The sequence below is a fragment of the Magnolia sinica genome, chromosome 4, assembly GCF_029962835.1.
Source record: "Magnolia sinica isolate HGM2019 chromosome 4, MsV1, whole genome shotgun sequence".
In the NCBI taxonomy this organism is placed as follows: domain Eukaryota; kingdom Viridiplantae; phylum Streptophyta; class Magnoliopsida; order Magnoliales; family Magnoliaceae; genus Magnolia; species Magnolia sinica.
The window spans coordinates 23,127,888-23,150,118 of NC_080576.1; the positions used below are offsets into that span (position 1 = coordinate 23,127,888).

Genomic DNA, 22,231 nt, shown 5'->3' on the forward strand with positions numbered 1-22,231 from the left:
TTTATAGGATTATCCCAGAATTTAACTATATAAAAAGCTCAAGTGGATCACACCACAGGAAAAAGTGGGAATAACGACATCCACCGTTGAAACTTTCCTAGTATAGAAAGTGATATTTATTTGTCATCCAACCTGTTCATAAGGTCAAAAAAACATGGATGAAGAGAAAAAAAACAAATTTCATCTTGATCCACAAAAGCTCTGTGGCCCCCGAGAAGTTTTCAACGGTAGACGTTCAATTCCCTCTGTTTCTTGTGTTATGGTACAATTTAGATTTGAATATACTTCGTTCTACAATCATGCCCTAAAATGAGATTTAAAAACGGATGGACGGAGTAGATAATATAGATACAAAATGATGGGCCCCACAGAGTTTACACAGTAGGCAATCTGCTCTCGGACCATACAGGACATAGGCTCGATCGAGGATCGTATAGCTCCACCCTTCCCGTAAGGTCTGCACACGTGTGTGCAGGTTCGTCGCACGCATGTAATCCTGCGTCGGATCCTCGCAGCGTCCGTCCTCCCCCACGGGAAGGTCGCTCTCTCTCTCTCTCTCTCTCTCCTGGAAAAACTGCTACAGCAGACGGTGAGCTGAGGTGAGTTGGGTCTTCCATCTAAATCTGTCAAATCCCAAAATCCTTCGGCCCTTCGCATTTCTAGGCTACCCAGGATCCGAAAATCTCTCTCTCTCTCTCTCTCTCTCTGAAAAAACAACAGAGCAATTTTCGGTTTTCTCCTCTCCTCTCTTTCATTATATCTTCCTGAATTTTTTCTCACCCTTTGGCTAAAAAAAGAAAAAAAAGGAAAAAAAGTCAGTAAAAAAGGAAAAGTTTTCCAATCCCAAAAAGCCGTCGAACTCTTCGGCCCGAATTCCTCTTTGCCAAGGTGGGATTTTGATTCGATTCCAGCAACTAATGCTGGACTTATGTTCTGATTGATGGTTTGGGTTCTTTTGGTTTATCTTCAATTGGATGGTTTTTAGTTGAACTCTCCTGATTTGGGATCTGGGTTTTTTCAGATTTCTGTATTTGGGATCTTTTCATTCGGGGTCATTGGGTTTGGGATTTGCGTTTCTCTTCGTTTGGGTAGGTTTTCATTGAATTTTTCTGATTTGGGATCTGGGTTTTTGAATTTTTACTGGAATTGAGATCTGGGCATTTGAAATTTCTGGGTTTGGGATCTTTGTGAGGGTCTTAGGGTGTGATTTCTGGGATTTGGTTTCTCTTCAGAGGGAGTTATTCCGCTGAATTCTCATCGTTTGGGATCTGGTTTTAAAATTTTCTAAATTTGGGATCCTTTTCAGGGTTATGGATTTTGGTTTTTGAGAAGGGAATGAGAGTTTCGGTGTGATTGGAAGAAATTTTAGGTTTTTGGAATTTGGGTTTTCAAGAGGAAGCAATGCTGTTTGATTGAAGAGGATTTTGGGTTCTCTGGTGTCAGTTTTTCTACAGAATTTTGGAATTTAGGTTTCAGAAAGGATTGGTAGAGGTTTGGGTATTGCAGTTTCAAGACAAAGGATTTTTTTATTTTTTATTTTTTTGGTTTGTGGAATTCGGTGTTTCAAGAGGAATGCTGGTTAATTGTTAGGCTTAATGCATCGAAAACTGCAGTCTCAAGGAGTGGCAAATTACGGGAATCGAGCAGTAACCTCTGTTGGAAGAGGGGACTGTGGAGAAGTATGGGCTGCATTTGTTCAAAAGGCGGCACTGCTGACGAGTTTGTTGGAAGTCGGAGAGAGAAGGTATTGGGCAAGTCGTCAAGACGGTTGTCCGCTCCCTCAAGGAGAGAGGAGGTTGTAGTGGAGGCCGATGGAAGTAACAGGAATGATGGAACAGTGAGGTTGATATCGAAGTCACAAGAGAATGTGGGTCTGACACCACTTTCATCAGATGAGGGGGAGAAGAATGCGGCGGTTATTGAGAGGCTAAGGAAAACCAGCCATCAACTACGGACGGCCACAGATACTGTGACTAATGAAGTGGAGCCCAATTTGAGAATTACCACTGTGCCCAATGGTGTTCAGGGTGAACAGGTTGCTGCTGGGTGGCCGTCTTGGCTCACAGCGGTGGCAGGTGAAGCGATCAAGGGATGGGTGCCTCGTCGGGCGGATTCATTTGAGAAATTAGACAAAGTCAGTTCTGCTTTTCATTACCTCCTCTTTTATCATATAACATTGTTCCTGTTATTATATGTTCATGTTTTTTTATATAATTCTCTCACCTGCATTTTTGTTTTTTATCTGTTTCCCATTTGTGCGCCTTTCCATGATAACTTGATGATATATCAAAGTTTTGTATTTTTTTTTTCCTCTGTTGTTGAAATTGTATGTTTTTTTTTTTCCCTCTCTCTTCTGGGATGAGATTGTTGAAAAAGTTTATGGCTTAATGACTGGCCTTGTTGGTTTGAATTTTAGCCATCAATGACCTCATACGGATAATTCAATAAAATTCTTGAGGATATTAGTTATATTATGAGTTATCTCCCTTCACACATGATGTATATTTCATTAATGTTAGACAAAAAGGATGTGATAAATTAACTAATCTCAGTGGAAATGTCAAGACTTAGAAGCGCAGTAATCATGAAACCAAATTCATTTTCTGCTTATTTGACAGAAAAATATATCATATCAAATTCAAGCTGGACGCTACTTGCAATTAATTATCTAAAGTCCAGAATTTCCAGGGCATGATATTTCAAGGTCAGCTAATGAGAGATTAATTCCTTTTTCAAGGAAGTGTTTTCATGGTAGTTGATTCATATTGGAGAGATTAATTCCTTTTTTAAGTCTCAATATATGTGACATTCCGTTTATCAACCCCTCTTCAGGTTTTGCCATTAGTAGAATTGGGTAGAAGTACATCAAGAGGAAGGTTTAGAAAAAGTGGTTTTATGGCACCAAAAAAGCTGATCACATTATTGTTATAAATTAGTAGCAGAAGTTACAAAATGGAAAAATGGAAGATAACTGACCAAGAAAAATAGGACATTTTTCTTTTACTGAAAAACAGTGTTTATAATTAATAACATAATGCCGTTTGTGATGGATTGTGTCAATAAAGGTCACGATTGATTAAGCAACGGCCTTTGTTACCAAATAACTTTCATTATCTAATTATCCATTATTTCTAAGGAATTTTTCATTGCACAACACAACTTAACCGTTCCCGTTGTAATGGGCCCATTACATTTTTGTAAACCTAGATTAAGAGGAACTGATGTTGGCAGAAAATGGCAGATGGATAGAATTATTAAAGAGAAAAGGAATCTTCCAGCAGTTTCATACCATAAGACCAAATGTCTGGGGACAAAATCCATTGGTGTAGAGGTGAGGGAAGACAGTTCCTTATAGGTTTAAGTTGACAACTGTACATAGCATTGGATTAGGAATCCAAAATGTGGAAGATCTTTATATGGTTGCTTGCTACGTATCTCTTTTAATTGAACAGATCTTTCAAGAATTTTTCTGTCCATTTACGATAATGGAATGTTTGTTAAGACTCAAGCTACAAAGCACAGTAGTCATTGCCTTGCCTTCTGTTTCTCTCAGTACCTGACAACTGAGTGCATCTTTTTTGTTTTTCTTATTTTTATTGCTTTTCAATTTCTGCAGATTGGACAAGGAACTTATAGTAATGTATACAAGGCTCGCGATCTTGAAACTGGCAAAATTGTTGCGCTGAAGAAAGTGCGGTTCGTTAATATGGATCCTGAGAGTGTCCGTTTTATGGCAAGAGAGATTCATGTTCTGCGTAGACTAGATCACCCAAATGTTGTGAAGCTCGAAGGTTTGATAGCACCCCGTATGTCAAACAGCTTGTACCTTGTATTTGAATATATGGAACATGATCTTGCTGGACTTGCAGCAACTCCCGGTCTCAAGTTTACCGAACCACAGGTTTATGTTCTGCTAGATATATTTGCATGGCCCTTTTACATGTTTTTTCCATGTGAATGCAACCTTTCTGCAATTTTTATGTTCTCATTATAGCTTTGCCATTGGGATTTCAGATCAAGTGCTATATGCAACAATTGCTTCGTGGCCTTGAACACTGCCATAGTCGTGGGGTTCTGCATCGAGATATCAAGGGATCAAATCTTCTGATTGACAACAATGGCATTCTCCGGATTGCAGATTTTGGCCTGGCCACATTTTTCCATCCTGATCAGAAACAGCCGCTGACAAGCCGAGTCGTAACATTGTGGTATCGACCTCCCGAGCTTTTGCTAGGTGCCACAGAGTATGGGGTTGCAGTTGACCTGTGGAGTACTGGTTGCATCCTAGCAGAATTGCTTGCTGGGAAACCAATCATGCCAGGAAGAACAGAGGTAGTGTTCCCTTTCCAAGTTATTCATTTTGCTCAAGATGTATATGCATAGGTGGATTCAGCCATGCTAGCTGTCCTAGCTTCTACTTACCACATTATCTCAAGTATGCATGTCAGTCACATACCAGTAACAGTGGTGCCTGAGGTGCATGCATGCAACTTTTACATCTCATGGTTCTTTAACTGCCACTGGATGTTTCCATATACTTTTTTTTTTCCTGGCAAAGTATGCATTTCATACTCCAGAGCATAGAACCCAACCCCGCACGCACCTGGCCCAATATCATTGGGTAGAGATTTTTAAAATCTCATTCTCGGCAATTTCTCCGCCCAGAAATATCTCAGGAGATTTTCAAATTTTGAGGTTTTTCTCGGGGTATTATTAGGAAAATCTTTCTGAAAATAAAAGATCTTTTAGTAAAATATTAAAAATATTTATTGTAAATTAACAAAAAAATTAAAATTTAAAAATGGATATTTATATACCAAATTCTGTAAGGTTTTTACTATTTTCATGATAATATCGTGATAAAAATGTGTTATTTTAAATCCTGCTGATATTTTGAAGATATCGCAATAATATCATTTGATGTATTTTTTGTGATTTCTTGAAATTTTCGATATATCCGCGATATTTTTCACGCTGCTTTCATCTCCTTTTACACAGCATAAAAAGTGTGGTGTGAAACTTTTCCTGTCAGGCAACATCAAGTCCAACTATCATAGACGATGGTATTCAAGTCCTTCAAATCTATTGGGGTATCCCTGTCAGATATGACATGACATGGGGTATTGGATCTGTGTCATTTATGGCTCAGCCATACTTGCCTCTGTTGCATTTAAAAAATAAATAAGATTTAAGATAAAAGACATTTAAATATAAACAATAATTGGGAACCACCATTTACACCTACCTTGATTGATAGTGTTACATGTGCGCCACGATTCAGCTTCAAGTACCCACATATGTTGTGTATGCCGCATGTGCCACTTTTCATCTATAAGCGTGCCACATGTGCCACATGTGCTAATCTGGCATATGCTAGTGACCACCTAAAAATTTTCCTAGAAAATTTTTTGTTTCGCCAAACAGCAAACTTGAAAATATATTGTAAATTTCTATGAAAATCTTGTTGAAAAGCAATCGAGGGAAACAATATTTCTTTTCCAACAGTTTCCTGGAAATAAGGTTTCCTAAGAAACACTATTTACTTTGTCATGCTTTTCATGAATCCAAATAGGCCCTAAGGGGAAAAGCCTTCATTTCCCTTCTCATCATGGTTCACAGTACCAGTTGGAATGTATTGGGTATTGGTGGATACTAATACAATATTTTGGTGAGACATAGGCCATACTTAATATTTACACTAAATCTGTTGATATGGACTGATCCGGACCAATGTGCAATGGTCAATACTAGTGAGACTATTTTTTGCTCATCCTTTGTTTTTAGCTGCTTCCCTTCATAGAGAAGGAAAAAAGGATATTGTTGTTTTTTTTCTTTTTCTTGTAGAGTTGTAAACCTGTAGTAAATGTGTTATTGGTGCTTCACTTCCCACACATAAATACACAATGTTTCTACATTAACTAATTTGCAAACTGCTAGAAAACCTTAGAACTCTAGAGTGATTAGGACCACTAAGAAGTAGACAGCATACCACAAGGCAGACTGATACATGCAATGTAAGTTTCGAAAAAGTCAATAAACATCTGAATTGACATTTTTTAACCGATATTTACATACGTTTTTTTTTCCCTAAAAAATCACAATGACATCACTGACACGGCTGACATGGGCACCGGCATGCAATGATTGAACTTTGTTTGGTTGATATACCAGGTTTTTTGTGGGAAACCTGGGAAAAGTCCAAAATTTTGTTTTAATTATCTAGGTTTTCTATTCCCCAGCTAAAAGTCGGGGAAGGATTTTTGAGGAAAAGCTGTGGAATGTAAAAACCAACAAAAAACTCTAAACCAAACATGTTTTTTTTTATTTTTTATTTTTGTAAAAACCAAGAAATTACTATGCCAAGACATATAAAAATCATCAATCAATCTCCCCCTAATGAATTCCCAATACAAAAGGAATATCTATGAACACCTTATTTGGCCAACAAGTTGTCCAAATCATTAGCTCCTCTCTTCAAAGGGTAAACAGAATGTTTATCCAAGAGATAACGTCACAAATTTCATAAAAAAAGAAAAAGATCACTTCCACTGCTCCAATCGAATAGTTACCCATTGGATGGCGTTAGTAGAGTCTCTCTCTAGCGATATTCTTTGAAAAGATTCTTATTCTCTCTTGGAGCCATGACCTCCTCATTCGACTAGTCCTCACCTCAGTGGGGCTGGAGAAAGACATGTATTTGGCCCTTGTCTTCTTTAAAAAATTGACGTGTAGTTGCACCATGAACCTTCTTCCCAGATGTTGCTCCTGCTTCTACACACTGGCCAACATTTTGAAATAGATGCTTCCTTGCTCCTGCACTCGAATGTGTTCCTGCTTCATGCTTTGTGCAACTATAATTCCATCAATTCTACAAAGCAACCTCTTTAACACATGCCCACATGACACATATGTTATGCAATCCAATCCAACCAGCAGGATGGAAACTTTGCCCTTGCAAGTTTATATTGCATGCATATCATGTATTTATGAAGATTTGACATGCTCATTCATCGTAGGGCTCCACAATAGACCATAGACCAAAAATCACAATAATTGGATAAACCTAATAATGTTTTAAAAAAAAGTCATCCAAAATCACTTACTGGATCTAATTGATTTTTTTTTCAAGAACATTTTTTAAATGAGTCCCAATTAGTTGGGATAAGGCTTAGACGATGATGACGACGACCATTTTCTAATGAGTAGGATTGTTAACAGCCTCTAGGAAAATGATTAAGATTGTTAGATGGCATTGATTTTTGCTTTAAGACCCATTCATGGTTGCCACTAATGGAATGGTTGGGGATCATCATAAAATGACCACAATAGTAGTGGAAGTCGGAGGACTGTACAAGTGGGTCTGGCCGAGTTTGGCCTTAGCCTAGCCCTGGTCCCCTAAGCTTTGGCCCTGGCCCTAATCATGTTGAAAAGGCCCTGGCCCTACACGGCTTGACTGAGGTAGGGTGTAGGGCTAGCCCAATAAGTAAATGAGTTGGATGATCATAAGGTTTGGAATAGTTCAATTTAAGAATTTCTTTCAAGTTGACCTCCATCTTTGATAAGTTCTATCATATAGATGGTTTGGATCATGGAAACATGACCCCATATCAACAGAATGTCTTTAGACTACCCATGCACTTGATTGGGAACCGCTCACAAGTTTCTTTAATCCGGCCATTCCTTTTGTATGATGGTGGCTCACTTGATGTTTTGGCCAGGCCATTCATGGCATGGGCCTGTGCCAGCCCACCATGCCTAGATTTGAAGTCTGGGCTTAGATGCTAGGCCAAGTTTAGGGGCCCAGGAAGTGGCTCCACAGGGTTAGGCTGCTTGGACTGGCCAAACCACCCAGCCCATTGCTGCTCTTACTCCTGGTTGAATTGGGTCTCCTGATCTCCTCCCTAACATCATCATCATCACAGCAGCCTTGTTCCAACTATTTGGTGTCGGCTTTACAATTAACATTCTGCCTATAGTTGCATGATCCTATTAACTAGGTGCCTCTCCCACCCCACACTGTGCTAAGGATTCATGCTCTTGCTCCTGCTTCCTGCTAGTTTATGCTCGCTGACATTTTTAAACAGTCACCCTGCACTTCCCCATCCAAATTGGTTGCCATTTTGCTTCACACTTCATGCAACTATAGTTGAGCCCACAATTCCTATATGAGGCCCTAACCTTGCTCAGCGAACAAGCATCATATCCTTCTCACCTCTCCAATCCCAGTTCATTTAGGTCTTCCCATCATCCTCTTTTAGGTCTTCCCTTCATCCCACTCTAAGTTCCCATCTCTGGTCTTTATTGCACATGACTGAACCATCTTTATCTACTCTCCATCATTTCTCGTCTTATTCAGACTACTCCCAATCTGTTTCATATGACCTCAGTTGTAATTTTATTCTCCCTATTCTTCCCACACGCTATCTGAAGATCATCTCTGCAACTTCTATTCATCTACTCATGTCGCCTGTTTATTCTCCTTTGTTTCATTTTAATAAATTCCCCCACCCCTCTCTCTCTCTCTCTCTCTCTCTCTCTCTCTCTCTCTCTATATATATATATATATATATATATATATAATGATGTGCTTATAAATTCCTCATTTCATGATATTAGGTGCAACCAAGTGTACCCTTAATGGGGCGTGCATTACCCGATGCGCATGGTTGTGGGTGATTGCGTGCATCCACAGGGAACAGTCTCGCCTCAAAAATGGAGTGCGGACGTGTTGTCAGGAAAAAAAAAAAAAAAAACAAACAAAACAAGTGTACCCTTAATTAAAAATCTAGAAGTAGTGTGTAGTTTATGCTACATGCTATGTAGCTTATGGTCATGCTTCGAAGGGTGAATGCTGCATTACATGCTATTCACTATTTAAACCACTGTTTTGCATTTTATTCCCAAACAAAAGAGAAGTTACTTCACTGTTCACATATGAGATCTCCACTGAGTCGAAGAATAAGGTAAATAGTATGTGATCATTGGTTCCTTTCTTAATGAAGTGCTAGAAAACATGGTGCCTTTTCCATCCTTTTCTAGTATTTTGTACAGCGTGGATTTGGTTCTGGACTGTTGATTGCTAGTAATTGCACTCTTTGCTTTATCTGATCGTTCGTGATGGTTGGAAACTGTGTTTCCCTCCTGCAGGTGGAGCAATTGCACAAGATCTTTAAGCTTTGCGGTTCACCATCCGAGGATTACTGGAGGACATCAAAATTGCCACATGCAACCATTTTTAAACCTCAACACCCTTACAAGCGTTGTGTTGCAGAGATGTTCAAGGATTTTGCTCCCTCAGCCTTAGCTCTAATGGATGTCCTTCTTGCAATAGAACCTGCGCATCGCGGAACAGCAGCTTCTGCCCTTAAGAGCAAGGTAATTTTATGTTACTAGTACTTTGTTGTGGTAATTTTGGAAAAACTTCAAATTATGAAACATGGTTTCTGGTGAAATGGCCCTAATAATTTGGAGAACGAGTGACATGGATGAAAACTGTTCTTTGTTAGCTAGAGAAGGAAATGTGACTTCGAATTCAACATGATTACCTTTGATCATTGTGAAAAATTCCAATGATGGCACTGTTTCACACAACCACCACCAGCATTCACGGCCCAAAATGTTACCAACTCCCTCTGCCGTTTTGAGAAACGAACTGCCCATTGTGGCTACCAAATGGATTTCATCATTTATGCATATTAATGTAGGACAATTAACCACTTGCTCTAAAAGTTCGAACTGATAGAGTGTGACGAATTAATCCCTTTAACTTATAGCCTAGGCCCCACATCCATGGGTTAGGTCCTCGGCTAAAACCTCCTCGTGGGCCCCAAATCACACGGGTTCTGCCCCCCCGTGGGTTCCAAATTACATGGGTTCCGCCTCACATGAGCCACCCGCCTCACACGGGCTGCCCACCCTAAGTGTGCTCCCGCATCCAAGGTATTCTGTATCGGTAATGGTGGTCGTAACGGTCACCACTGTTACTGATACGGGTATCGGTCATAACGGCCGATACGGGGCAGAACGACCGTTATGACCCCTGTAATAGTAAAAAAAAAAAATTGTCCCCCCAGAAAAAAAGGAAAAATATTTATAAAATCTAGAATAATATAAATATTCCAAATTTGTATTCATTTTTTGTTTTGAACATGTTTATGGTAGAGTAACGGTCCACTCTTTGGTGAGAGCATTGTATTAGGTTGTTTATGAATTTACGAACATGGTTATGTCTCTAATGTTTACACATCACAATCAATCATTAGAATTAGAAATCGGAAAAAAATTTACATATACCACTTTTTTCAATTTTTTGAAAAAATGGCTCTCGGAGCTTTTATTCACCCAAATTGCTTCAATCTACCATTTTAATCCTAAAAACTATAGTATGGGTGGTTGAAATCTATTATAGAATGATGTAAGAAAGCTTTTGAAATAAGAAAAGTGAAAAAATGAGGAATAAATGGATTTATGTAGAAAAAAGAAGTGGCTGTTTTTCGACCGTTATGGGGGTAACGGTTATTATGCCCCATAAAGGTTGTTATGGCCCTTGTAACGGCTGATACGGTTCCAAAAAACCATCCTGTTTCACCCCCGTACCGCGTCACGGTCACGGCCGTTACCTATATGTATCGGCCTTTACGGCCGTATCGTAATGGATACGGAACACCTTGCCTGCATCCTACAGGCCACCTCACTCGAGACTGGTGTGAAAATGCCCCTGCGTTAATCACCCTTGGTGAGGAGTCTCAAACACGAGACCTCCCGCGTTGATATTAATTTGATGTAGAACAATTAACCACTTGCTCTAAAAGCTCGAACTGATAGACATGGCGAATTAATCCCTTTATCTTATAGCCCAGGCCCCACATCCATGGGTTAGGTTCTCGGCCGAACCCTCTTTGTGGGCCCCAAATCACATGGGTTCCACTCCCTTGTGGGCTTCAAATCACATGGGTTCCGGCTTACATGAGTCACCCGCCTTACATGGGCCACCCACCCTGAGTGTGCCCCCGCATCCCACAGGCCACCCCTCTCAAGCGCAGTGTGAAAATGCCCTTGCATTACATATCATGTGAGGAGACGAAATATTCTTCACTAATGAAAATTTTGAAGTCCAAAATGCATTTGTAAATGTTAATTTGGCATGCATAGCCTAGTCCCTATGCATGCCTATGCATGCCTCCACATGTGCCAACTTGGATCACATGTATGAGCTCAAGCTGTCCATTGTTGGCTCCAATGTGTTGATGCCCTGGTCCAAGAATCATGCTAGTTGCTACTCACTCCTCAGGAGGGCCACAATTTATGAAACAAATGGACAATAAAGAAGATGTTGGCAAACAACACATTCAACTTACACATAGCCCATCTGATGAGCAGACCGGACGAATTCATGGGCCAGGTCATCTACATGTTTGGGGGCACCTAATGAATGGCGTATGTCCCTTTTTTTTTTTTGATGAATGAAAGTTTTATTGGAAAGGAAAAAGGGGCATATACAAGAAAAGATACAAAACGATGCAAGATAGCATCACAACTACCACCACAAACTTCTACCAGCTGAAACAAAAATTGGGATCACCTGAACTATCCCCCAATCACGAACGGCCTTGTTAACATGTGGGAGGTGTGTGTGGGGCTGGACTTTACGCACATTTGGCATTGAAAACATCACATTTACAGTGGCCTGTTTTTTCATGCCTTTGAGATATTCATTGTTTGTTTCAACTTTTCTTTGATGATCTACATTTTTCTTCCTTTTCTTGCTGCATTTATGGTGTGTATTGTATACTTATTCTTAAGTTTTTGTTTGCAGTTCTTCACGACACAACCTCTTGCCTGCGATCCTTCAAGTTTGCCTAAATATCCACCAAGCAAGGAGTTTGATGCTAAGCTTAGGGAAGAGGAAGCTAGAAGGTATTCTATTATATATCGCACTACTTCAAATTCATTTCCTTTACATTGCAAAATTCTTTCTGGCATCAAAAAGTGTAAAAAGCATGAGGATCGAATCACTTCAAATTCATTCCCTATGTGTTGCAAAATTATTTCTGGCATCAAAAAGTGTAAAAAGCATTAGGATCATATCACTTCAAATTCATTCCCCACGCGTTGCAAAATTCTTTCTGGCATCAAAAAGTGTAAAAAGCATTAGGATCATAGTACTTCAAATTCATTCCCTTTGCCTTACAAAATTCTTTATGGCATCAAAAATTGTAAAAAGCATTTGGATTTGTACATGATTGTTACACACTACCTATGTTAGTGTTGGGAAATAAGCTATTGAGAGTCCACTAAGGTGCAACAGGGCCTTGGTGTAACCCTTAATATATATATATATATATATATATATATATATATAATGGAATTATACTTATACAAGATCAGAGAGCCACTGTCTTTTGGGCAACCTCTGAAGTTACCCTTGTTTGAAATGTAACTATAGAGATGTCCAAATAATTCTACCTTAAAAATCTTGAACCTGGTCCACTTCATGGGTCACTAAAGGCCAAATGGCTAGAGTGGTGGTTTTTGTATTCCATATTTTAGTTCCTTCCATTTAGTCACATATGTAATTTCTTTCAAAAGATCATTGAAAGGTACCCGGTTCTCTTGTTCATCGTTAGGTTGGGACTTACTTATGCTTCTGCACTTTTCTGTCTTGCTACCAGGCAAAGAACAGCATCTGTGAAAGAGCATGGATCTGAATCCATCAGAAAAGAGCCAAGAGAATCCAAAGCAATCCCAGCCCCAGATGCCAATGCTGAACTGCAGTCGTCATTGCAGGTATTACATTTCTCCTGCTCTTCTTCTTTTCAATGAATTTCTCCTGTTCATCGACTTGGGGTCATGGTATTCGTATTTGAGAAATTCTCCAGTGCTTTCAGAGCACAATAAGCTGTGGTGATCCTTGTTGCATTGGGACACTTAGACAATCCAATCCATTGATCTAGACTGCTGGATAGATCCAGCGCATATTTCATTGGCCAGCATGCAGACATCACACCGATTTGACCAATACTAATCATTTGACCAAATGTTTTCAATATTGCTGGTCAAGATTGTTAACACAAAATAGGTCCAATCAACAACTTGATCCATCTTTTTGCGAGGGACCATCATAGATTGCTTATGATTCTGAAGAATCACTTTTGTTAGGCAATTGTAACAATCCCGTATCCCGTTCATGGCTTGGAGAAAGATGTCTGTAGAAAATAGGGCCAAATCAAGGATGGATTGGATCATCCGACCAGTGCTATTTTTTGCACGGTTGCCTATGAAATGTGTTCTAGGCTTAAGTGGACAGTTCAGATTTATCGATTGGATGGTCTGAGGGTCACTACCAAGGCATCTAGGAGCACTGGAGCAATTCTCTTGATATTTTATATCCATCTTCACTTTCATCTCAATAACCTGTAGTCTTCAAAAGAATCTTTCCAAATTAACCTGACTGCTTTTTGGAACATCAATCTATCATAGTCGCATGAAATTTTAGGAAATAAAGAAGGGGAATGAAATAAGTTTTTTTTTTTTTTGGAAAGGTAAAGATGATTTTATCAGAAAAGCGCCGAGATGGCAGACAGACCAACCAGCCCAATCAAGCAAAAAGAAGATTACAATCCTTTAAAATAACTCTACAAGAGGCCCATTCAGCCACATAGGATTTTACTCTTCAAATAACATAAAAGACATAGTTGCTTATATTGTTGAAACATCGCCCATTCCTTTCCCCCCACATGGACATCAACGCCAATCTCTATTCATCTAGCGTCAGGAATGCCGCTATCGACCACAATACATGCCAGTCTTGGGAACACATTCTAGAGGGGAGTCCCACTCGTCCACGCATTCTTCCAAAACCGGACGTCATCTCCATTTCCAACCAAGAATTCAATCCCCTCAAACTTTGCTTTCACACTAGAGACGCCTCTCCACAAGCTTGTCGCATTGTACAGGGAAGAGTCCCTCGTCCACCGATCCCCTTCCTCACATTCATAGTTGGTTGCTATTTTCTCTCTCCACAAGGAGTCTCCTCCATCCCAAACCTCCACCACTACTTTCCCAAGTCGAGGCTTGTACATAGGAGAAGAGCCTAGAAGTTTCTTCTCTTGTATTTCCTTGCCTGCTGGGCCTTTTTCAATAAATCATTTGTTACTGCCAAAAAAGAAGCTTCTAGAAGAATTTAGAAGATTCTAGAGATTGATTTAGGGGTCAATGGATGGATTCATTGGATAATCTCACTAAAATTTTGAAGGATAATCTCACTTGCAAATTGAGTGGTGAACTCACTCTTAATAACCTTCTCCATCTCTCAAGAGAAAAAGAGAAAACGCTTAGGGTTTTTAATCAATGGCTGAAAGTATTCATGGTGAGAGTGTTCTCAAATAACCAAAGCTACTAACTAAACCCAATAATCATTTAAAAAAAATAAAAAATAAAATTTGGGTAGGGTTAAGAGTGGTGGGGATTGGAGAGGTTTTTGGTGTTTAAATAATTAAAACCTTCATACGTTAAAGAAAAATGAAAGAGATCACTTGAAAACCAAAAGAGGGACTCTTGGACTTCGTTTCTGCCTGCCCAGTAAAGATTATTTCAGGTGTACTTAAACTGGTGTATTTTCATGATCCTTTCCTTAATGGGGTATGCTCAAGTGGTACCACTACCACCTTAAGCTACAATAGTAACGGTAATAGTGGCCGTAATGGGCACCATCACTACCTTTATGATATGGCGTATATATATATATATAACGGTAATAGTGGCCATAATGGGCACCATCACTACCTTTATGATACGGCGTATATATATATATATATATATATATATATAAAAGATGATGCAAATTTATTAGGGCAAGAGCCAAAAAGAAAACAAAAACTATACAAACAGAAAAGAAAAGAAAAAATAACGAAAAAGACAAAAAAAAAAAAAAAAAAGAACTATGAACAAAGCCGTAAAACTCCAATACCTAGCCCAAACACACTCACTGCAACCACTTAGACATCATATGGACAACCCAATCGTACACCGTCCGAATAGCTACTCTAGTTACAAAAGACTTGGTTATTCCTTTCTAACCAAATCAACCATAAGGCAGTCAAGAGAGAAAGCCTCCATTTCCGGGACCCAAAACAGCCTCCCGAGTCTCCATGTGACCCTCGAAAGAGGGGATCCATCAACACAGGCATCACCCAATGCACACCCAAAGATCGAAAAATGCCAGACTACACCACACAAGAGGAGCAATGGATGAAAATATGATCAACGGACTCCCCTGCACTCAAGCACCATAGGCAAGTATTAGGAAGCACCATAGCGCTTTTCTGCAAGGAACGTTACTCCTCCCCCTCAACGGGCCATTTTTTCCATAATGGCCATTACGGCCCCATAATGCATAACAATACCCACCATAATTGTTACATAATGGCCGCAATGGCTGTTATGTAGCTGTTTTTGGATACTATGGATGTACAGTCTACGTTATGCATGCATGACATTCAACCCATCTATTAGATGCATCAGTGCATGTTTCCTTCAGCATCCAAAAGTCAGGCTGATCAATGAGTCCATTGGGCTATGCCACGAGGAAGAAGTTCAGAGGGGACACCCATTGGCGGCCCACCGTACTGTTTTTATGGAATCCAAGCCATTAAGACCTTTCCATCTGGCATGGATGAAGGGTCGGACTAAAAAACAGGCTGGTTTTCAACTTGGTGGGCCCTGTTGTAAATCAAGGGTGGGTACTCCCTCCCAACTTCTTCCCTGTTCCCTGGCCGAGCTAAATTTTGGATCGATGTGATTTTCAGGACTTGGAGGTAACATGAGGTCATGCATCTGATGGATGGGTTGGATGTGCTTCATACATCACTTGGACCCCACATTTGCTTGGTACCACCATAAGCTTGTGGTGGTAACAGTACAACTGGAGCCCATCCCTAATACCTGGTTCAGCAATTAACTCATCTGTCTCTAGTGCGTTGGTCGAGCTAGTGGAGATGTATCCCCTCTTGGGGAATGACCCGAGTTCTAGCTCTCTTGGAGCCTTCTTGCATAAGTTCCTTAGCAATGCTTGGAGGTAATTCCTCCAAGGATACCCCCAAAAAATAAAAATAAATAAATAAATAAAATAACCCTCATCTGGTATCTGATCTTATGAATATTGATTTAATGTGATAAGCTTGTCTTAATTTGATTTAATACACTTGGCCTTTTTTTTTTCCCCCTAACAGAAGCGACAGACACAATCAAATCATAAAAGCAGCAGTGAGAAATTCAATCCTCAAGAGGATTGTGGGTCTGGTTTTTCCATTCATCCCCCCAGTGGAACTTCTCAGAATGGTTTTTCTCATTCTGGCCGGTTTCTGCAACCTGGTACATTTGGCTCCTTGTGGAAGAAGAAGGCGAAGGATGACGAGATTCTGACAGCTCCTGGCCAGGCATTCAGCTCTTCAAGGGCTTCTAATGGCTCAGATTCAAAAACGCAGGGATCTTACATGCCCCAAGGGGCTCCTAACTTGTCAAACTTATCTGGTTTGGTGGCAGCAAGAAGTACTAATCACAGGGAGAGGAGCACGCATCCACACTGGCCAGAGCAGAGATCAAATGGGAGATGCAATCAGATGGATGATGCTGAGGCCTCTGGAAAGCAGGAATGGACCCACCATTTGCTGGATAGGGCATCCTCCTCTCATAAGAAGGGTGAAAGAACAAGCGGCAAGGAATCTACTGTGGTAAGTGGAATTATCAGAGGAAAAGTAATTACATAAATTGTTCTTTCTTTAAGTTGAAATGTGAAGATTAAGGGTGTGTTTGGTTGCATGAAGCATCATGAAATTTCATGATATTTTGCACCAAATTAGATTGATTAGTTATGAAATTTCATCATCTTTGTTGCAACTAAATGCACCATAAACGCAAGTCCAAATGCATGAAATGGAAATCTTAGGAGCACTAAATTCCAGAAACTATGATATCCATGGAGACGCAGACAAATACATTACGAATGGATACAAGCATGAAATTCTGCTAAGTTGACAGGCAGCTCCAACACTCAAAACGTGCAAACCATGCTAGCTTGTTGGATTTCCGAGCCATGCATCAAACGATCCCCATCATGTAGATGATCTAGCCCCATCAAGCCAGTCAACTTATCAGATGGACCATATGGGTAAGTGAAAGTGGACAGTTAGCAATTTCTTTAATACCCTCCATTGTTGCTATCCATGGCCTTCCCAGCTGATGAGTTGACCTGCCTGATATTTGGGCCAGGTCATCTACGAATGCACAACTTGCTTGCATGGCTTGAATATTTCATGATCATGCCAGGTTAACACATAGCCACATGTGGGTGGCAAATGGGCTCTTGCTGGCCAAAGCATGTTGAAGTCCAGCCCGTGAGCTAAGGACCTGTGTCCAGGTCCAGCCCAACCTGAAGCTCTCTTGGGCCAGGCCAGGCCTACCATCCTAATATTCAACCCGCCAATGTTGAAATAATTTTGGCTGGGTCTGCTCACCCTACTTGTGGGCCCCTTAGTAGATGCAAGCCATGTCCAGCCCAATTAATTATCGGGCCTAAGACTCACCTAGGTCCAACCCACGGGCCTTGATGCTCAACCCAAACCTGGCATAAAGGTGAACTGAACTTGGGCCGGCCCAGCCCATTTTCCACCCTAGTCACAGGCGGAGTTGGATGGGAGCTTAGGAAAGCTCAAATTGAATGGCACCAATAATCATTGTATATCACTGATAGCTCTATCCACATTTTATGGTGTCCAAATGGGGGGTACTTTTGCCTGATTCTAGCACCAACATCTGGTTTATGTCAAAGAGTTGAAACCTTGGCTGCAAATATGGGAGAACTGTTTTTCTTTTTCTTTTTATTTTCGTTTTTTGGATGCAAAAGAAATAAATGGAAACTGCCTAATAGAGTAAAAGAACTTTTATATCCATTGGTAGAGAGGCAATTTGATGTGATTTTAGGGGATCATTTTGAGCAGGATGGCCTCTAAAATCCAAACACAATTATGGAAGATGCCGCAATTCCGGATTGAGAGTATGTTTAGTACCCTTAGGCTGTTACAAGTGTGTTTGATAGCCCGTACTGCTGATATGGTGGGGCCCACCCTGGATGGTCCCTACCCTGAAAAAGCCCTTGGATTGGAGGATCCTAGCCATCCAGTCTTTGGCCTTTTGTCAGTGAAATATGAGCTGCTGTTGCATTTCTTAACTGTCAATTTGCTGGCCCATCAATTAAAGGTTAGGTTTCTTCCACTAGGGAGATAGTTTGGGCACATTCCATCTGCAGTGGGGTTCATCAAATCGACAGCCTGCATCACTTAACCATGGTCCCCACTTGAGCAAACTGAGGACCTGAGGATACTACACATCCCCTCTGGATGAGGATCGTGTAATTCCCTGGAGAATTTCTCCATGAGAGATTGAAGAGATGGTTTGTTACATGCAAATGTACATGCATGTTAGAGGCCATTCATCAGGTTGGTCCCACTGTGAACATGACCTAGCCCAGGAACCAGGCCAATCCATCCATCAGATGGTTATTTATGATTAGAGAAAGATGACAATGGTCAACATTCGTTAGGCACTTCTATCTCACCTGATCGATGGACAGGGCCGGGTTCTTTGGCCATGGCATATTCACAGTGGACCTACATGATGAGTTGCCCAGATCTCTCACACTTGTGCCCTGATTGTTTCTTTAGTCTCCTCGCACAAATTGCCTTGGCATTTGTAAATGAGGAATGCTGATATGCAGGCTGTAGCATACAATTTCTATGCAGTTCTCTTCTCACTGTGCGTGGAAAGCATGTCCAGGGATCAGAACTGTTGTTCTGGTTGACCACTTAGATACATGGGGGATCACGAAAACCAAGGGAATTGGACTCTGGTGGCCATTGATCAAAGGCCTTCTGAATGACGATTAGAACAGTGGTCGACGAACCAGGAAAAAAAAACACAATAAATGGATGTTTAGTTCTCCTTTCACCATGATTTACGGGCTACAGCTTATCCACATGGTGGCCCACCAGACTAATACTCCCGATCACGAGAAGTGTTTGCCGTGTACTGTGAGGAGGGCACTGCATAAAGCCTTAGCATTCTGTTGTTTCGCTTCCTCAATATATATTCTATGAACTAGATTTTTTGGTACCCCAAACTACTGCCATTCAGTGCAACACTATACTTACAAGTCATATGTGCATCAGGGTTATGGTGGCAAGAAGAACAGAATCCACTACTCTGGGCCATTGTTGCCTCCAAGCGGAAACTTAGACGAAATGCTCAAAGAGCACGAGAGGCAGATCCAACAAGCTGTACGCAAAGCACGCCATGACAAGACGAAGCCCAAGAAAAGCCACGCTGAGAAAACCCAATTCGAGGCGCTGCTTTACCCTGGGAGAAATGGCGGTACAGATGTCTAAGGTGCGAGTAGCTTGCTACACCAGCTAAATGCTCCGAAAGCCGAGAGGGGTAACAAAGAAGACGTTCACCATTTCGCTTTGTGCTTTTGGGCTTTGGTCTCTCATTAAAGGAGGGGAGGAACTAACACCAGGGAGAGCTTCTTTGGGGTGTGGAATCATTTGGGAAGGCAGGACCTGGGATCACCAAGATATATACATTAGAGGAACGGATGTCGATTTTGGGAAAGCTTGCGGTGATTCGGAAATCACCTCCGATGAAGCCGTAATCTGACTTTGAGGTGAGAAGTAATAAAGAAAAAAGAAAGGAGGAGAAGAAAAGAAAAGAACATGGCCTCTAACTCTGTATCTTGGATCTCCGATGGCTTTAGCGAGGATGAGACAGTGGGCCTCAATGGCTTCATCGGGTCAATGTGTATTTGGGCTGAGACAGGGATTCATTTTTGGGAAGCTGAAAGGGGATGGGCAAGGCCCTTGGATTCTTTGGGTGGTGGCTAGTTAATATAGATTATATGTGTTCCAAGAGCAATGCCCCTTTTACTGACAGAGATGAATCTATTTAAAACTAAAGTTGATCATGTGTGCTTGTTTCAGTCACTAATCTTATTGAGAAGTGTGAAGATTCATGGGGGAAGATTGAAATGCCATCTGCAGGCGCATGCAGATGCACACGTGCCAATGCAGCTGGATCTGGGCCATTCATCAGGTGGGGGTCATCAATAACATGCGCTGAACTGATAGATCGGCCCCATGTGGACTGCACATATTAGAATGGATCATTTGAAGAAAGATTACCAATGGCCTGTATTCAATGTGTGCTTGTGGCCACCTGATGAATGGACCTTGATTTTTCAACCAGCCCAAGTGAGTTGAATGAGCCAGCGCAGGCGTGTTGTGGCGGGACCTGTGTATTTGCTTCAATCTCTTGTATGAATCACTTCAATCACTTGCCCCACATTCAATCTTATATCAACCAGATGGGTTCCTTCAAAGAACTTTATGAGGTTGCCAGTACTAGAATTTGACAAAAGAGGAATTTTAGTATCTTGGGCATGTATGTGTGTGTGTGTGTTTATTTATTTATTTATTATTAATTTTTTGACTCGGTCCTGAATCCAGTCAGTCACGACTCACCTGAGTAAGGGGGTGACTCGTCCAAGTGGGGCCTATTTCAACTGCTGACTCATGCTGTTGAACCGGATTGGACTCGAGCAAGGCTGAGTCAACTTGAATGAGTCGCATCATTTCATTGCTTGGGCCATCAGTTCCTGCAGGTAGGGTCACTTTGTTGATCCAGATTGCTGATCTGATGTTGTCTTTAGTCGGACTATGGTACCAAATGATACCAGCCATCCAATCTGGAGTCTGGCTGTATTTTTTCTGGACCATCCATTTGCTGGTACTATCTATCCAAGCAATCTATGACAACCATCCAATTTTGGGCATTTTGCAGCTGTAATGATGGGGAAAATGTTCCCATTTTAGATGGTCTGTTTTGGTTCTGCCAATTAAAATCAGCAACACAAGTGCAAGTTGGAATGTTGGATGCAATTTTGTTAAATACTATTTTAACTTAAAATGGTAGTTAGAAAGTCACATTGTTGGATGGCAAAACACCATTGACTCCAAATACAATTTAAGGATTTGCTTGAATTGCAATTTGAAAAGTGAGTGAGTTGAATGTTCAAAAAAATAAATAAATAAATAAATAAATCAGAGTGAGATTCTTACTCCAATGAAAGAATTCTTCCAAGCCGCAGGCAATTAAACATGGGGTCCATATGATGGATGGCACAAATGCTACCTTAAGGCCAGGCAAACTAGTACACATATTTTCCGGCACTTGAATGAGGTGGGTTAACTGAGCCGTTTATATTCACTGGACGACATGAACGTTGGAGTGGGAAGATATCTGAACTGTTCATATTCACCTGATGGCATGAACCTTAGAGCAAGTTCTGATAAAATCACACAAGAGGGATGATTTGATCCAACTCCAATGGGATAGCTTTGCTAAGCACAAAACTACCTCACCAAATGGCCACACATTTGCGGGACATCAGTGCCATCTGAGTCTTCCATCGTGCTGGTCCTACCACGCGTATGACCTCGACCGAAACTCGAGCCTGTCGACTCATATACGATTGAAACGCCGTAGTTTAAAATAAAAATGTTGTCAATGGTTCATAATTAAGATAAAGGCCCGCTTGATGAATGGATCATCGAACAGGTTAGTACATGCTAGAGACCACATGATGGATGTCCCACAAATGCACAATAGTAGCTACATGTGGAGGTTTGTGTGAGCTTATGAAAACTCTTACAGGTCTGTTTGCTTCTGAGCATCGAGGCCGTGAGAAATTGATTCATTAATAAGGGGATGAATTTGTGTTTGGGTCCTCAGGGCCTGTTAGGAAGTCAGGATTAAATGTTATTGAATTTCATTGGGTGGAATTGATGCCATTATCACACAATGATTATATGTTTAGAAATATCATGATATTTCGACAGTTAAATGCTACATTTGGGATCAAATTCTTCATTTGAAAAAATAAACATAAAAATTGCATTAAGTGAAACCTGCTTTTGGTGGACCATGAAATTGTAATCGATGGATCAGATTTCACAATTGATACCAGTCACCTATATGCACATGCAACTCGATTGTCACATGTAAAAGGCACATATGGATGGACAACATCAATGTGGGACCGACAGACGTAGTAGATTTTAAAATCCATTAGAAATCCCACTATATCTCTTGCTTGAACACGATGGTATGATGCGTGGATTAA

General features: G+C 40.7%; 1 protein-coding gene across 2 annotated transcripts; it reads left to right on the forward strand.

The window, feature by feature from the left end:
• Window positions 1–581: 581 nt before the first annotated feature.
• Window positions 582–20,014, forward strand: LOC131242781 (probable serine/threonine-protein kinase At1g54610). Of its 2 annotated transcripts, none has more exons than XM_058241656.1 (9): window positions 582–599; window positions 1,591–2,134; window positions 3,617–3,901; window positions 4,015–4,332; window positions 9,148–9,375; window positions 11,816–11,916; window positions 12,672–12,786; window positions 16,230–16,730; window positions 19,224–20,014. In XM_058241656.1, the coding sequence occupies exons 2-9, from the start codon at window positions 1,682–1,684 to the stop codon at window positions 19,437–19,439; spliced, it is 2,217 nt and encodes a 738-aa protein (XP_058097639.1). In that variant the 5' UTR covers window positions 582–599; window positions 1,591–1,681; the 3' UTR covers window positions 19,440–20,014. The 2 variants fall into 2 exon arrangements, with proteins under 2 accessions (XP_058097639.1, XP_058097638.1); XM_058241655.1 differs by lacking the exon at window positions 582–599 and adding an exon at window positions 606–888.
• Window positions 20,015–22,231: the final 2,217 nt, after the last annotated feature.

What these genes read in the sequence shown, in the direction of transcription:
- LOC131242781 (XM_058241656.1), top strand. Translation starts at nt 1,682, where the DNA reads ATGGGCTGCATTTGTTCAAAAGGCGGCACTGCTGACGAGTTTGTTGGA. An exon ending in TCAAGTTTACCGAACCACAG is followed by an intron (nt 3,902 to 4,014) that starts GTTTATGTTCTG and finishes TTGGGATTTCAG; the next exon opens with ATCAAGTGCTATATGCAACA. An exon ending in TCATGCCAGGAAGAACAGAG is followed by an intron (nt 4,333 to 9,147) that starts GTAGTGTTCCCT and finishes TCCCTCCTGCAG; the next exon opens with GTGGAGCAATTGCACAAGAT.